The sequence below is a fragment of the Terrapene carolina genome, unplaced genomic scaffold (genome assembly GCF_002925995.2).
Source record: "Terrapene carolina triunguis isolate 2854851 unplaced genomic scaffold, T_m_triunguis-2.0 Scaffold998, whole genome shotgun sequence".
In the NCBI taxonomy this organism is placed as follows: domain Eukaryota; kingdom Metazoa; phylum Chordata; order Testudines; family Emydidae; genus Terrapene; species Terrapene triunguis.
This window is the reverse complement of record NW_020665349.1, coordinates 369,811-385,681: the sequence shown is the minus strand read 5'-3', so window position 1 is coordinate 385,681 and position 15,871 is coordinate 369,811. Positions and strand designations below refer to the sequence as shown.

The window sequence follows — 15,871 nt, the reverse complement described above, 5'->3', positions numbered from 1 at the left end:
CAGTGCCCCCGCCCTGTGTGACTCCAGTACACCTAGCTTTACTGGGGACTCCCCGGCCTTTGCCACTAGCAGTATAGTAACGTTTGATCTGATGGTTCTTTTCAGGATCACATGGTGAAGGAAGAAACTAGAAGTCTCACTCCAAAGCAGTGTGCGGTTCTGGACCTGGCCCTGGATACTATCAAAGTGAGTGACTCCCCGGACGCTGTTCTGGAATGGATCGTGCGTGGCACGTATCTTAGTGAATGATCAGCAATAAGGCACCAGAGTGACTCAGGGCTACCAAGTGTGTGGCATAAACCCACTTCTGAAGAGGTGCCCAGTTAAACACCTACATGGCACTCAGGTCAATAGTACTGTGGAGCCAGCATATTAAGGGGCCTGTGTGATTGTAGAGTCAGGATCTGACACACGGGTGGGGGAGCTGTCGGGGTGAACAATCAGCCACTGCTGCAAAAAATGCTTCACGAAGGTTTCAGCTCCCTCTGCTCTCGGAGGGGCTGCCAGCAGCTTGTCTGTTGCTGGTGGCAGTTTTCCTTTTATGTTGCTGCTTTTACTCTTTGCTCTTAGCAATATTTCCATGCTGGTGGGAACGGTCTAAAGAAAACCTTCTTGGAGAAGAGTCCAGACCTGCAGTCGCTCCGCTATGCGCTGTCCCTCTACACTCAGACCACAGACACGCTCATCAAAACCTTTGTCCAGACACAGACAGCTCAGGGTAAGGCTCTTTTCTGTCATCAGGAGGGTTGACTAAAGCTCTCCAGTGTGGTGTTAATTGCCATGGCTTGCACTGCTGGTTTGCAGCGGCTTTGGCAGTCACGCTCCTGGAAACATGACAGTTTCAGAGCTGCTATTTGCTGGGGTTTTCCTGCTCAACATTTACATCTTGAGGGAACAGAAATATGTGCCAATTTAACTCCTGGAGGTTTTCTTTCCTGATGCTAATTTCACAGCCAAGCTCCTGGTGCTAATATTGGTAAGTGATTTGGGGGAAGTGAAATTTGGCGTTATTGTACTGGGAGTTGTATTGTTTTGTGGAAGGTGATTCCAAGCAGGTATCAACCCAGAAGCGGACCACACGTAGGTCATAGGCCACTCACCAGCAGCCCAGGCAGTTCTGACTAATCCTGGTTGATAGCAATGCTGAGAGTCACAAGGAGGAGGACACTTCATTACAATGAAGCTGAAGGTCTTGCTTTGTGCCCAGCCAGTATAGGATATACGCTACCTAGATTATTACGTATCTTTATTGCTGGAGGGAAAGACACAGCAGTAGCACAAGTTATATACTACGCTGCTGTGATGGCCCACTGGGAGTTCTGTGGAAGCCAGGGTAACACTGCCACATTGTCACCCAGTACTAATGTGGCTAATGATTTGTTGCTGTGGATCTCTCAGCTGTTCAGAAGCAGTGGTCTCCTCGTTTCTGCACAGAATAGTATCAGTCCATAGCCAGAGGACGTTCATTGGCCACCTGTGTGGTTTTGTGGTTCTTGCTCATCTCTGGAGAAGGACATGGAAAACCAGTGAAACTAACACTAGGCTAAGGTAATATCTTAAGGTTATAGTCTAAGATTTCAGGTTATATTCTGATTTAAATGCAGTCTGTGGGGTGGGACCTCCCATTCCAATGTTGCTGTTGAAAGAAAGTGATGGCTAAAGCCGTGAGAGTCAGACCTGTCTGGGATCTCCATACAGTTCCCTCTCTGCAAGCTGTTCCAAAGAACAAACAATGCAAGCAACTCTGGGGGGTCCCATGCAGTCTCACCACTTATAGTCCAGTTTCTCCCCACCTCCACCAGTCCTCCAGCAGCCTGGGGTCCCACAAATCATAACATCTGTGCTCTCCTGCTGCCTGACTCTGCCAGCATGACTCTGCTACCAAGCATGGGATTGGAATGGAGAAGTGGAAGAAGCTCTTCTAAAACATCTTGTTCGCTGCTGTATGGAAGGGGCTAGTCAAAATCTGAATTTTAGAGTATCCACCTCTCTCTGCTTGGAGAATTTGATGACAAAAGAGGCAGAAGCAAGAATCCTTTTAAAGTCAAATAAAGTGTCCCTCAGGCAGCTTTCTGTGGGACTGAAACACACACTTACAACAAACACCTTTTCTTTTGAGATCTAGAACAGCGGCTCTCAACCTTTCCAGACAACTGTACCCTTTCAGGAGTCTGATTTTGTCTTGCGTACCCCCAAGTTTCATCTCACTGAAAAACAACTTGCTTACAAAACCAGACATACAACTACAAAAGTGCCACAGCACCCTATTACTGAGAAAGTGCTGACTTTCTCATTTTACCATATAATTATAAAATCAATCAGTTGGAATATAAATATTGTACTTACATTTCAGTGTATAGTATATAGAGCAGTATAAACAAATCTTTGTATGAAATTTTAGTTTGTACTGACTTCACTAGTGTTTTTTACATAGCCTGTTGTAAAACTAGACACACATCGAGTGATTTGATGTACCCCCGGGAAGACCTCTGCGTACCCCTGGTTGAGAATCACTGATCTAGAAACACACTGCATGTACCTGTTTCAAAGTTACCTAAAGAATCCAGCTATTATCATCAGCAAGGAAAACGCTCCTGAAGCTGTATCTCTGCAAAGCAATGGAGACATCTGGTGGCCAGACAGAGTAAGCACAGCTGTTATCTATGTCAAGATGCCTTTCGCAATGAACTCCAGCGAACAAAATCCTCCAGATGTTGGAATGAGGGAAATGAGAAGGGACCCATCTTTTTATTAGGTACCCATACATATGGTAAGAGTCAGTTTTGTGGCTCAGTCAGGGCAAAGCACTTCCCAGTCCAACAAGATGTATAACACAGTTGCCAGTTTTGGTTGGACATATTCCTGGAGGTTTCCTTACATGGCATGTTTAATTCCTGGAGACTCCAGGAAAATCCTGGAGGGTTGGCAACCCTAAAAATGAACCAGGCTCCTAAATCCCTCTGATTCTGCCTTTTATCTACTTTAGCATAGCTTGTCACTGCTGAGGCCCTCATCCGTGCCACATGAAAGCAGACGACTTCACTAGGCCGTATACCCTGCACACTGTCTGGACGTTCCAGGCTGTGGGATAACATTGTGCATTGTCATACCACACTCAGTTATGCTGACCCGCAATGTTCTGGCTACACTGATGTGTTGTTAATACAGGAGAAAAGGGACATTCGACTAAACGGAAAAGTGGCAAATTCAAAACTGATGCAAGAAAATACTATTTCACACAGTGCAGCGACAGCGTTAGCCTGTGGAATTCATTGCCACAAGATATTGAGGCCACGTGTGTAACAGGATTCAAAAAAAGATTAGACGTTTGTGTGGATAACAGAAATATCCAGAGTGGTTACAGGAAATATTGTTTTTAAAGAGGCTTGAGAGGGATATAAACTGCCCGCTTCAAAGCACAAGCGAAGCGCACTACTGGGGGGTTAGGAGGGAACTTTCTCTGTGAGGTTATCCCATAACTGGCTGCTGAGAGGTCACTTCTCTGAAGCACTGTTGGAGATGGGACACTGGACTAGGTGGAGCACTGGGCGAATTCAATCTGGCAGTCCCCATGTTGCTGTATACTGTACCCTAGAGAATTCTCCAGGCTGGGAGCCCTTGAGGACTTCGGGGGAGGGTTTGAGCCAGGCCTTCTGCTGACCGATTTTTTTGTAGCAGCATTGAAGAAGCTGTGAACTGAGTCCTCTTTGGCCACAGTTCAGTTCCGGGCCCTGTGCTGGGGTTGGACCTTGCAAACACATCTAAATAGCCCCAGACTATAGAATGATTTGGAGAACTTGGGCGTGTGTCTAGGGGGCAGAGGGAACAGCACCAGTGTTTAGGGCTGATTCCTGCTTTACAGAGTTCTCTCCAGCTGGGGTTTCCTCTCACGTTCTTAAGGCCTCCCATAGGCTTGTAGGAGGAAATGGCTGAAAAAAGTCAATGCTGTGCTCATGTAACTGTGAGTGAGGTGTCTGCCACCCCTGCTGCACCTCTGAACTGTCGTGCATGGCAGCCTCTGAGGCACTCCAGCCCCCTCTGACTGCAAAGCCTTCGGTAGCACAAAGCTATTCGACTTCCAAGCTAGGACGTTTGAGGATCAGAGCTCTCAGCGTACTTCTGCCAGCAGCACGAATCATGACCTCACCATGCTAACCCAAACAGCTTCCCCGGCCTGTAGAAACAGCATCGCTTTACAACCCTGTGCTGGTGCAGCAGACTGGGTATATTTAGTCTATAGACAGCTAGAATATTTGACTTCCTCAAGTTATATTTGTCTAAGTGTCACTGCTAATTGGATTGTAATTCACACTCTTCTCTCTTTGTCCTGCCTGCTCCTTGCCTTTTGAATTCATGACTCAGTGCATGATGGGAAAGGTATTAGGTTTACCGCTAATGAGGACGTTCTTCCTGATAAGGGTATGTTCAAGACTAATGCTGTTACCATAACAACATTAGCCAGCTGCAAACTTCCCTTGCTTTTGGAAACCCGTTCCAGAGACCCACCTCCCTGTAGCTCCCCATAGAACCTACCCCTTGTGGACTGCTTCCACCCTACAGAGAGCAGAGCCGTGGGCTGTGTGACGCAAGGAGGTGGGTCCTGCCATGCAGGCTCTGCTGGAGCTTGAGATTAATTCACAGGAATGTACATTCTGTTCTGACAATACAGGGTTAATAAACAGTCTCTTTGCCAGATGCTACAGGCTGCCCTTATCCTCTGCTATGCACTACCTGTGGCTGTGTGACCACTACTAGATGTGCATGCTCACATGCTGCTGAGGCAGATTCTTCATGGTACATGGTAATGTGTAATGCATACGCAAGGGTAGGGATCAGCTGAAGAGTTTGACTTCGAGAGGGAAGCTAGAAGTCCTGCCACTCGCTTGAATCCTGCTGGGTTTCAGCTCTCCAATTTTTGTATGTTGCCCAAAGCTTTTGTTTTTTAGGTGAAAACGTATCTGTAACATGTTGCACATGTGATTTCAGTGTACAGCCCTCACCCTCACATATCACCAATCTAGCAAGATTTCCATGCCCAAGTTTTAATTCAGTCACCACCACCAAGAAATTAGTAAATGGTGTAGAATGTTTCTGGCCTGTTTGCCATCTACTGATATTCCCAGGGCCTCTGCGTATAAGAGCACTTCAGATAAGAAAGCAGGATCTTCCTATAAAAAGAAACAGAGTGAAGATAGACAAGCCCCAAACCGAATCAGCTTTAAAACTTAATAGGCCAGATTCTGCTCTCACCAGTGTAAATCAGGAAGTGGCTCCGTCAGAGTCTGTTGGGTTACATTGGGGTAAATGAAATGCAGATCAGGCCCAATGTAATTTTGGTAAAACATGATGCATGCTCCCCAAAACAAGGGCCATAACATTGAAAAATGCCAGCTTCATTGCTGGATAGCTTGCCTGCAGCACAACTCTGTCCCTTGGGTTTCTTCCAAAGCAGAGTCATGCATGTCACTCAGTTCTTGTACTCTGAACATCCTCTTGGTTTTTGTGGGCAGGAAGGGCATTGAAATATACAAGGTCCCTCAAGTGCCTGGAGGGCAGGTTTCTTTGTGGTTTTTCTATATATATATATCAATAAAAATGTCAGTAACCTGTCTACTCATCAGAACAATGCTGGAAGAGAGTGAAGGAGCAATGTGATGTGCACATACCAACAAACCAAGGTAGGGTCTAAAATTAGACCCCCCCAACCTTGATTGGGTGTTTACATACTGTTCCTTCCTCTCTGTACTTAATCAGTTTCTACTAGTACACAGTCTGGTGATCGGAAGAAGATACAGCCAAGAAAATCCACTCAGCCTGTTCATATCTTAAACGACTGTTTAGAGCTCCCAGGGCATGATAAATAAATTAGAGCCTTCAGGTGCACTCCCAAAAAGAATCCGTTACAGTTCAAGATACATGAACATATGTCAAGTTGCCTTGATCTGCATGCAATTACTGTCTGTACCACATCATGCACACTTCAGGAAATGGCAGACATTTCTTTACATCCTCCTCTTTTAAAATGACAGTGATTGCTGCCTACAAAATACCCTTCAAGCATTTGAATTCAGTCATACATCAGAGCCGTGTTTCTCAACGCTTTTGTCCTGGGGACCCCCTTTGGACTTAAAAAATTGTAACCCCCTACCTTAAGCTTGGGGGCTTGGGGCTTCAGCCCTGTTTAGGGCTGAAACATGTAAATTAGCTTTGTGGGGCCCCTGGCAAGTTGCCCTGCTTGCAACCCCCCAACATCAGCCCTGCTTGCAACCCCCCATAATCCCTCTTGCAACCCCCCCCCCGGGGGTTGCGACCTCCAGGTTGAGAAACACTGCATTAGAGAATTTAACCAAATGATTTTTTTAGTGCTCTCTTTCAAATTTTGTCCTGAATTTCACTCAAACACAACATAACATGAGAATTGTAAAGCTCATTTGACCTCTCTCTTCCCCTGGCCTGTTCTATTAAAACATGCTACCTTTTCATTTATGAAACTCTTTTTTGAAACTACTCACTGGCTGACTGATAAAGGAAAGTTTCTAAGCAGCTTGTAAACTCTTAACTTTCCTCGTAGTCTTATGTGGTCTGAAGGGACTCTCCTCTTCCTTGGGGATGGAGGCACTGGGAATCGTAGCTTTTATCCAGTGTGCAAGTACAGAACGCTGTTTGGAAGACTGGATGTGTACTTTGGCTCAGAGCAAATTTAGTATCAATACTATGTCCTCATCCCTTGTTTCCGAACCTTCCCCCCTCTGTTTTCACTAGTTCCATTTGCATGGAGGAAAATGGTGCTTGCCCCGGGTCACAGGAATGCCCACATGTGTGCAATATCTTGGTAGGAACTCATTAGCAGATGCTTTCTGTTGGGATCCATTGTAGGTTTTCAAGGCACTTCAAAAACCATGCTGTAATCCTTCCTAGTGTGAAATCTTTGCAGTATAATTACTTTTATAATCTGTTCCCAAAAGTTGTAATGTATGTGGTGTGTATTTGGCCTACAAATGTGGTGTTGGATCGACCTTTGCATTATCAAACTAGAAGGGTCTGCAAGGAAGCTGGTTATGGGCTAACTTACTGCAAATGGGATATTGCCTTGCCGAGCGCATAAGCTGAAGCTGGGTGCCAATAAACTAATCTTTCTTTCGGTGTTTGTCAATCTTTGCATCAGGTTCTGGTGTGGATGATCCAGTGGGTGACGTGTCCATACAGATCGACCTGTATACACACCCAGGAACTGGTGAACACAAGGTCACAGTGAAAGGTATAGTAAAGCAGGAAGCACTGCTGGTGCTAACCTCTGTTCAGCAGGAATGAACTGGTACTGTACTCCTGTGTCCATGCTGTAGGCTGGCATATATCAGTGTATCTGATTTTGTCCAGTCTGTGGGTAGAGTTAACGATTATACTAAATGAAGACCAAAACTGGGCTCCCATCTGGAGTATCTAGAGAAACAGCCGCATGATGGCAGTGGTGTCCCAGCTCACCCAGTCACATGGTGATGCATAGTTCTTTCCTTTTTGAAAGTAATTTTGTGGAACACACTCAAGTCAAATACATGGCTCTCATCAGGCCGGCAAATATCCCACCAAAGTGGTGTGCTCTGCCCAGCAAGGCACAAAATGACAACATTCATTAAGGAACTATTCCATTCACTGAGCCACCCAGAGAGCAGAGTCTGTACACGTTCAGGGATTTTGGGCTTAGTCTTGATGGCCAAATGGGCATGACAGTGATTCAGCTGAGGCTACCTCTTCCTTCTCCCTCTCCACGGCTCCTTCTCAGTTACTTTCTCGCTAGCCTATGTTTGCTGCCTTTAATTAGTTTTCTTTATTTCTTCAAATGTATAAAAGTCTCTCTAAGGCCCCCGTCCCACAGAGTAAAACCCACACTGTAACAGGAGGGGTTGCCTATACATAAATATCCACCATCTCTCCGCACAAAGGCCTGGGGGAAAAGGTGAGTTCTACGGTGCGTCTAGAGAGCCAACACATTTGGCCTCTGGTGGCTGGGTGTGGAGGAAGAGTTCTAAGGCTGAGGACCCGTCACAGAGAAAACCTTGCCAGTAGCTGCAGCTCACGTGCCTCACTGCTAGCCGTAGTATCAGAGCACTTTCTTTTCCCCGAGCGACGATTCAAACTCATCCCACATAGGACTCAGAGTTACACCAAGTAGAGAAGTGACAGTAAGAAGGGAATCGTCTTGTTTATAAAAATCAAGAGACCCAAGTGTGTCTGCTCTCCCCAGCTAAATTCAAGGAGATAGACACTTCAGTGGGAGTCTTGCCCAGGACTGGAATGGCAAAGGGGTGCTGCTGATCAGCATTAAGGTGCATTGTCAGAGCTGTGTGCCTAAAACAGTATGCCTGCCTGCCTGCCTTACCTCTGCCGATTGCAAATATTACCAACCTCTTGCTTTCCTGAGTACGAAATTCCCTCCACAGAACTTTAAATCATGAATAAAAAAGCATGTAATTTGTTCAGTAAAATAATATATCCCAGCCCCATGTGAGTTCAGGACTGATCTCTTTCAGATCAGAGCCTCTGAACTGAACAGCTGGGAAGCCTTTAACCGGAAGAGTTGTTTTGTGTGATTTTTGTGGATAGCTCAGCATTTAAAAGCTGGCTAGAGCTGTTTGAACAGATGAACCTTTCTGCAGAGGAGGGCTCTGATTTTCTCTCTCTTGTCTAGTTGTGGCAGCCAATGACCTGAAATGGCAAACATCCGGCATGTTCCGCCCGTTTGTTGAAGTCACTATGATTGGACCTCATCAAAGTGACAAGAAAAGAAAGTTCACAACCAAATCAAAGAGCAACAACTGGGCACCCAAATACAACGAAACCTTTCACTTGTGAGTACGAAAGACAGGCTGAGGGTCTGCCTCGGGAAGCACATGCAGAGCTCAGATAACGCGCTGCTGCTGAGTGCAATAGAATGACCTGTCCGTGTCAATAGGGTAACCGGAAGCAGCAGGTGTGTCTTAGTCAGGTCCAGTATTCTGGCATGAGGAACCAACTCATCATGAAAGTGCTGAATGGCTGCTGCTGCTGCTGGAACGCTGATTTCAGGGACAGATGTGTACAATTTATGGCTCATGTAAAGAGCATCTGTCAGTTACCTTCAGAAATACGTATTATGTGTATTGCTGCACATCAGCCTGCTTTAGTATGATCCATTATTTTAATGAGTCATCACTTTTGTTGGTAGAGTTGAGGCTGAAACTTCCTCATGTGATAGCAAAAGTCTGCCCATTAGTTTCGATCTTTACTAGCCACATGGGACAAGCAGTCCTCCAAACTTGTTTCCAAGGATACCATCTTCTCCTATGGCTAGAAATGCGCAGTTCTAAACACTGAATATTGAACTTTTCAACTGGCCTTTCATTAATACAAAGGCCTCTGCTCTCTGAAGGCCTTAAAAACGGAGAAGTAGACTAGTCCTCATTCAACTCCGTAGTCAGAATGAGAGGTTAAATATCACTTCCAAAGGATTTTGGAAAAAATGGAGCTTGTCACTTTTTTGCTGCTTTGATTGTAAGGAAGGCTGGAAAAGGGTTTTTCTAAAATGTGGGGAAGAGGATTCTGCTCTTTTTTTTAACCTTAAAAATATGGGGAAGGTTAAATCCCTGGTTTTGCTGGGGTGCTTGTTGAGGGGGAGTCTTTGGGATATCTATTCTTAGCTCTCACCTTCACTGAATAGGGGCCTCCTTTCTCCCAAATGTCAAGTTGCAAGGGTGTCAACAAAAACAATGGTTTAAAAGGGTCTGACTAAAAATCCCTTCTCTTCATAGCTCAAATTTCGCTCTCTTGACTCTTGTGACATCATCATTTTACTAGTTCTCCAGTTATCATAGAATATTCCAGGCTAAACAGGACCTGAATTTCTGATATGATAAACAAGCAAAAAGGTGAAAACTGGAAGTCAGGTTGTCTTAATCCCTCATAAAGAAACAAAGGATGGCCCCTTTTGTTTTCTTCGCAAAGCACCTTTACGATGTTCTGCTTTGATGAAGATTTTCTTTGGAAGTGAAGTTTCTTTGGCAGGCTCAGAGCCCTAAAATGTGCACAGGGTGATGGTACATTCCTGTTGTGACAGCTCTGGGAGTTGTTCCCCATGTAATTGCCATGACTCTGACTAAATAAATGTGACTGGATAACATTTTTAAGAGGATTCCCCTGCTGCAAGGGGATCTAAGGAGACAGTATGCTTTCTGCTTTAATCTGAGTAACTTGTGCCTGTCATTTTCAGCATATTGGGGAATGAAGACGGCCCAGATGCCTATGAGCTCCAAGTATGTGTGAAGGATTACTGCTTTGCTCGGGAAGATCGAGTCCTGGGGATAGCTGTGATGCAGCTCAGAGATATAGCGGACAAAGGAAGCTGTGCTTGCTGGTGCCCACTAGGGCGTAGGATTCACATGGACGAGACGGGGCTCACGGTCCTGAGGATTCTTTCTCAACGAACCAATGACGAAGTGGCCAGAGAGTTTGTAAAGTTGAAATCGGAGTCCCGCTCCACGGAAGAAGGCACCTGAGCTGAGCTCTGAACATTCCCCCTCTCGTTTTCCTTGTGCCAATATGTGCAAGTGTTCAACCATTTTCTTTTACTAATTACAAAAGGTTTTTCAGTTAGTCGGTGTTAGCTACAATAGCAAACGTGCCGTACCGGAAACAAATCCACCAATCGGATGTGAATTATTTATTGTTTAGTGTCTGGGTAAGGCATCCTAGAGAATGAGACACACACTTTTATTTAAGATACAAATTGTGCTTTGTACAAAATGGTTTTCTCTCTGGTCTGGGCATACTGGGTGGTGTGGAGATGGAGCACTGTGATTCAATCCTCTGGAATTGGCAGACATGAAATGTCTTCAGAATCAAACATGAAACAAACCACTCAGACATGTTGGGAGGAGAACAATACTTTTGGCTGTTGGAAAAGCACAGTTGTTCCCCTTACTGTAGAGCTGCCAAAGGATGTTCTTGTGTCGATAATGCCAGTACATGCCAACATGGCACGCGGGCACCTCAGCATCAACTTAAAAAATGCTGCATGGTTTTTAGACTATGCAGCTAGAATGAAGTATGACCAAGATGGTGCTGTCATGAGCGGAGTCAGGACAAGCAAGCCAAAAGCCCAGGTGCCCCAAGCCTTCGCCCAATTGAGAGCTGCAAAGACAGCTAACCAAGAGTAGACCACAGCTGAGCACACTGTCACTAGTTGGTGCAGCCATATTGCTGTGAAATGAAGGCTGTTGCAGGCTGCTAGATTCCACGAGCCATACTCTGGGCACCTCTGACCCATGGAACAAGCACTATGGTGATGACAAATTAAATGGCTGCTGTATGTTGTTTTTAACTTCAGCGCTGTGCTATCACTAGGTTTTTGACATGTAGCAAACACAGAGGGTTTGGGTTTGAGTTGGTGGTTCAATATTTACAAGATTTCAATGGCATTTGTTTCCATGGAGTAGCTGAGGATTCCTTGCTCTGTACCCTGATGCAATGGCCTGTCTGGGGCAGACACAGCATGTGCTCATCAGAAAGAACTCTGTCCATTCACACAGGTTGGGGAGGGAGAGGGACTCTTCTCTCTTGATCACAAGGTTGCAGTTGGCCGTGCAGAGGATGGTTTGCATAAGTATGACTGTCGGTCATTCTGTGAATTCATGTCACCCTGGGAAATATTTTTGCACTAGATAAAAGGAGTGTCCAATTTGTTTCTTGTAAAATGAGAAGTCTTGAGCAAAGATGATTACGGGGACATCAGGATTGGCTTTTAACATATTTCTTAGGTTGGGAGACAAAGATTAGGATTTGTACTTGAGACTTCTTTTCCTTCCTGTTTGCAGCCAAGTGAGCACTGTCACACTCTGAAAATGGAAGGTGGAACAAGCCAGTCCTGGCACATAATGTACTGTAACACTGTCAATAACTGTCAAGGACTACATATTGGGTGATTCCTTTTGTATTTTATTTTCTATTTTTCTCTGACATTTGTACAGCTGTATGATATGAATCTTGTACTTCACAGGCCGGCTTGTAGAGATCTCAGAGACTGCATACCTGCTTTGTTATTGTCTATAGATGTATTATAATAATGATCTCCAAAACTCCAAGCGATTGTTATGATTTTTAATCATTGTCTGTGCCATTGTTTTAGGAAATGATGATAGTACAGTCTTTAATAAATTATCTTTTAGCAGCGGTCACTTCTGTGCTTTTGCATATGACTCCGCCTGTTCAAAACTCATTCAGTCTCTTTGGTGCTGCAAGTTCTCAACAAGGATATAAACTGTAATTGGTAAACCCCAAGCAAGATGGAGAGATGCTCTTCCCCTCAGGACTGAAGGGGATAGAAGAGGCTGTATGAGCTTTTCCTCTGTTTATGATGTTTGAAACACAATTCAGTTGAGTGCTCCATGTTGTTTTACTTACGTTCTACATTGTGGGTGTCCTCACAGAGACCACTTACCTGATCTGTATCCCCCAGCTGCTTTACTTGATTGTCTGTTCTCTGGAACCTCAAAGGACCAGAAGAGCGTAGCTACTAACTGTATCAGACGATGGGATCTGGCCTGTTGGAGGTGAATTTTCCCAGCTATCTATGGCTGTATGCGCCCTATTGTCAAGCTGTGATGTGCATTCATTTGTTTTCTATCTGTTTTCCCTCTTGAGTAATGGCTGCACACACCCTGTAGAGAGCCAACTATTCAAAATAAAAACGGAGGAAAAAGCTGCCTCCTGGGGTCTGATAGGCAACCTCAGTGGAATCACCTTATCCACTTCCAGATTTACCGGAACAAAGCCCAGGAGATGAAAGTCAGCACTCATCACTGTGCTGAGAGAAGGGAGAAGTATTCAAGTGATTTGCAAACTCATCTTCAGTTACTCTGTGCAACTAATCACATCACTCCGTGTCACTCTAGTGTTGCTTCACAGTCTGACTTCTCTTCTCCAGACTAAACAAACCTAATTTTTTCAATCTTCCCTCATAGGTCATGTTTTCTAGACCTTTCATCATTTTTGTTTCTCTTCTTTGGACTTTCTCCAATTTGTCCACATCTTTCCTGAAATGTGGCGCCCAGAACTGGACACAATACTCCAGTTGATGCCTAATTAGTGCGGAGTAGAGCGGAAGAATTATTTCTCATGACTTGCTTACTACACTCCTGCTAAAATATCCCAGAATGTTTCCTTTTTTTGCAACAGCGTTACACTGTTGACTCATTTTTAACTTGTGATCCACTATGACCCCCAGACCGCTTTCCGCCGTACTCCTTCTTAGGCAGTCGTTTCCTATTTTGTATGTGTGCAACTGATTGTTCCTTCCTCAGTGGAGTACTTTGCATTTGTCCTTATTGAATTTCATCCTGTTTACTTCAGACAATTTTTCTGTTTGTCCAGATCATTTTGAATTTTAATCCTGTCCTCCAAAGCATTTGCAACCCCTCCCAGCGTGGTATCGTCCGCAAACTTAATAAGTGTACTCTCTATGCCATTATCTAAATCACTGATGAAGATATTGAACAGACCCAGACCCAGAACAGATCCCTGCGGGACCCCACTCGATATGCCTTTCCAGCTTGACTGTCCACACCTTTGTGTGGATGGGAGTTGGGTTAGGAACAACAGTCCAATTATACTTTGGGCCAAACACTGCAGTGAAGACATGTCCACGTAGCACTTTTCATCTGTAAATCTCAAAGCATTTTACAAAAGAGGTCTGTATCATTACTCCCATTTTACAGATGGGGGAAACTGAGGCACAAAAAGAAGTGACTTGCCAAAGGTCACCCAGCAGGCCATTGGCAGAGCCAAAAATAGAACCCAGGTCTCCCGAGTCTCAATATCATGTTCTGTCCACAAACCCACACTGCAAACCAGGTTTGTGATGAGCCTTAAAATCATGTGAACAATTGGCACAACGGTTGCTTTATAATACATTTGTATAGACAGTCTGTCCATTTTCTTGTTTTGTTTCTTGGCTTTCTGCTACGTCTGGAACACTTCCCAATGTCTGGTGTTTTCCTTTTGCCAGAGAAACCTAGGGACTTTGGCTGAGCTAGAAACTTTATATTCTTGTCCCATAGCTGTGGACTTGAAGCCTCTGACAGCTGTAGTTAAGCCAATGCTCTTGGAGATTTTCATGTGTGTCTGATATTTTTACTGAAGAGAGAATGTATCAGAATGGATGTGAAGAGCTAACTGGATTTGCCAGTTCTCTTAGTACCGGTGAAAGCGGCTGCCATGTCTACCCAACCTAGGAATTATACCTCCCAGCTGCAGTGTAGACATACCCTGCATGTCTGAGTCAAGAGAAATTGTCATAACGATGGGCGTGTTTTGAGTAAAGAAGGGTTACTTGCCTCACAAAAGGATCAGATATTTGTGTTTCACGCTCCCTTAATGAGTAGAGGAATAGCATATTAGGGTTTTTTTATTTTTTTTTTTTTTTGCCTTTTCTCCACCTTTTCCTTCCTTTGCTTTGTTCCTTGACTTCCCATTCTCTGGAATTGTTCTAATTCTCCTGTGGCCAGACTCAGGGCTGGTTTACACCTAAAAGTTAGATTGGCCTAGCTACATCACTCAGGGCTGTGAAAAATGTCGTGCCTTGTGCGACGTCGTTACATCAACCTAACCCCCAACCCCTGTAGATGCAGCTAGAAGAATTCACTACAGCGACTGAAAAACTCCTGTAGCACTTGTAGTGTAGACATATGCTCAGCGAGGAGGTTGTCCCTCTAGTCAGGACTGAAGGTACATTGGCAGAGCAGTGCGCAAGAAGCTTACACAGTTACTCTGCCACTGTCCTGTGGATAAATACTTGGTGCTTCTGCAGACTGTTGGTTCAATGAGCTCAGGGCACTTTACAGCTATTAATAAAGCCTGATGTTATCGCTGTGGGGTAGGTGTATGCCATCCCTATTTGACAGAGAGGGGAAGTGACTTCACCAATGTTCCACCTCCAGTGTGAGGCGGTGCTGGGAACAGAACCCACATCCCTAAGCCAAGCTTCCTGTCATCAGAGAACTTCAGTTGTCAGAGTGGTCAACTCAGTTCATCACAGCAGATCTAAATTCACAGATCAAAGCCACCACAATTCTCCCCATGTTTTGTGCTTTGCTACTGGTAGTTTATTTAAAACAGCCTCCACCAGGGAAGGTAAAGAGAGAAGAATCATTTACAGACTCCCTAGGTAAGGGTTATAAACAAACACAAAAGACAGGAAGGAAAATTGGACTGGGTTAAAAAAATACTGAATGGAGCAACTCACAGGAAATGCCCAACTAAAACTGGATTGGGCCATACATTAACTGTGTCCCTAATTAAAACCGCACATAGGGTTTCTTTTACCATCAGTCTCTGTCTTCAAGAACTGAAGGAGCTGCTGCAGTCAGAGCCACAGCCTGGCCTGCTAGTCACAGAAGTTGGTCGAGGAAGAAATATTACCTCAGCACCTTGTCTGTCCGCTCCTTGAGAGCAGCAGTTCAGCTGTTAGGATGAGTACTCCGACCATTAATCTACTCACTTGATGAGTTAGCAATGTTGCTTCCACTCCAGCCAGTCTCCCCTAAACTGACACTCCCTTGTCGGAAAGGTTCTAGAATCTGATTCCTATTTGTTTCCTTGGCAACTTTTATATGTTCACACACAACATCCTAGGCTGTCTGGCCATTACATCTGGTAATGTTCCCAGGGCTCATTAGAGCAGTTGTGCAGGGAGTCTGGGGCTCATACCGGGAGAGAGCTTCTGTCTTGCAGCTCCAATTTTGACATAGCTGGAGAGAAAGATTTGACTTATTTTTTTTAAGGTGGCTTGTGTACTTGATCAACAGACAGAGAAAGGGGCTTAGTACTGTGCTACGCACATCCA

General features: G+C 44.8%; 1 protein-coding gene across 1 annotated transcript in view; it reads left to right on the top strand.

Moving 5' to 3' along the window:
* Positions 1-12,192, top strand: part of UNC13B (unc-13 homolog B) — a 354,074-nt gene extending 341,882 nt beyond the window's left edge. The window contains exons 33-37 of the mRNA XM_029913862.1: positions 106-186; positions 571-718; positions 7,166-7,258; positions 8,687-8,846; positions 10,244-12,192. Of these exons, the coding sequence (XP_029769722.1) occupies positions 106-186; positions 571-718; positions 7,166-7,258; positions 8,687-8,846; positions 10,244-10,529 (768 nt within the window). The 3' untranslated portion in view covers positions 10,530-12,192. The remainder of the gene's footprint in view (positions 1-105; positions 187-570; positions 719-7,165; positions 7,259-8,686; positions 8,847-10,243) is intronic.
* Positions 12,193-15,871: the final 3,679 nt, after the last annotated feature.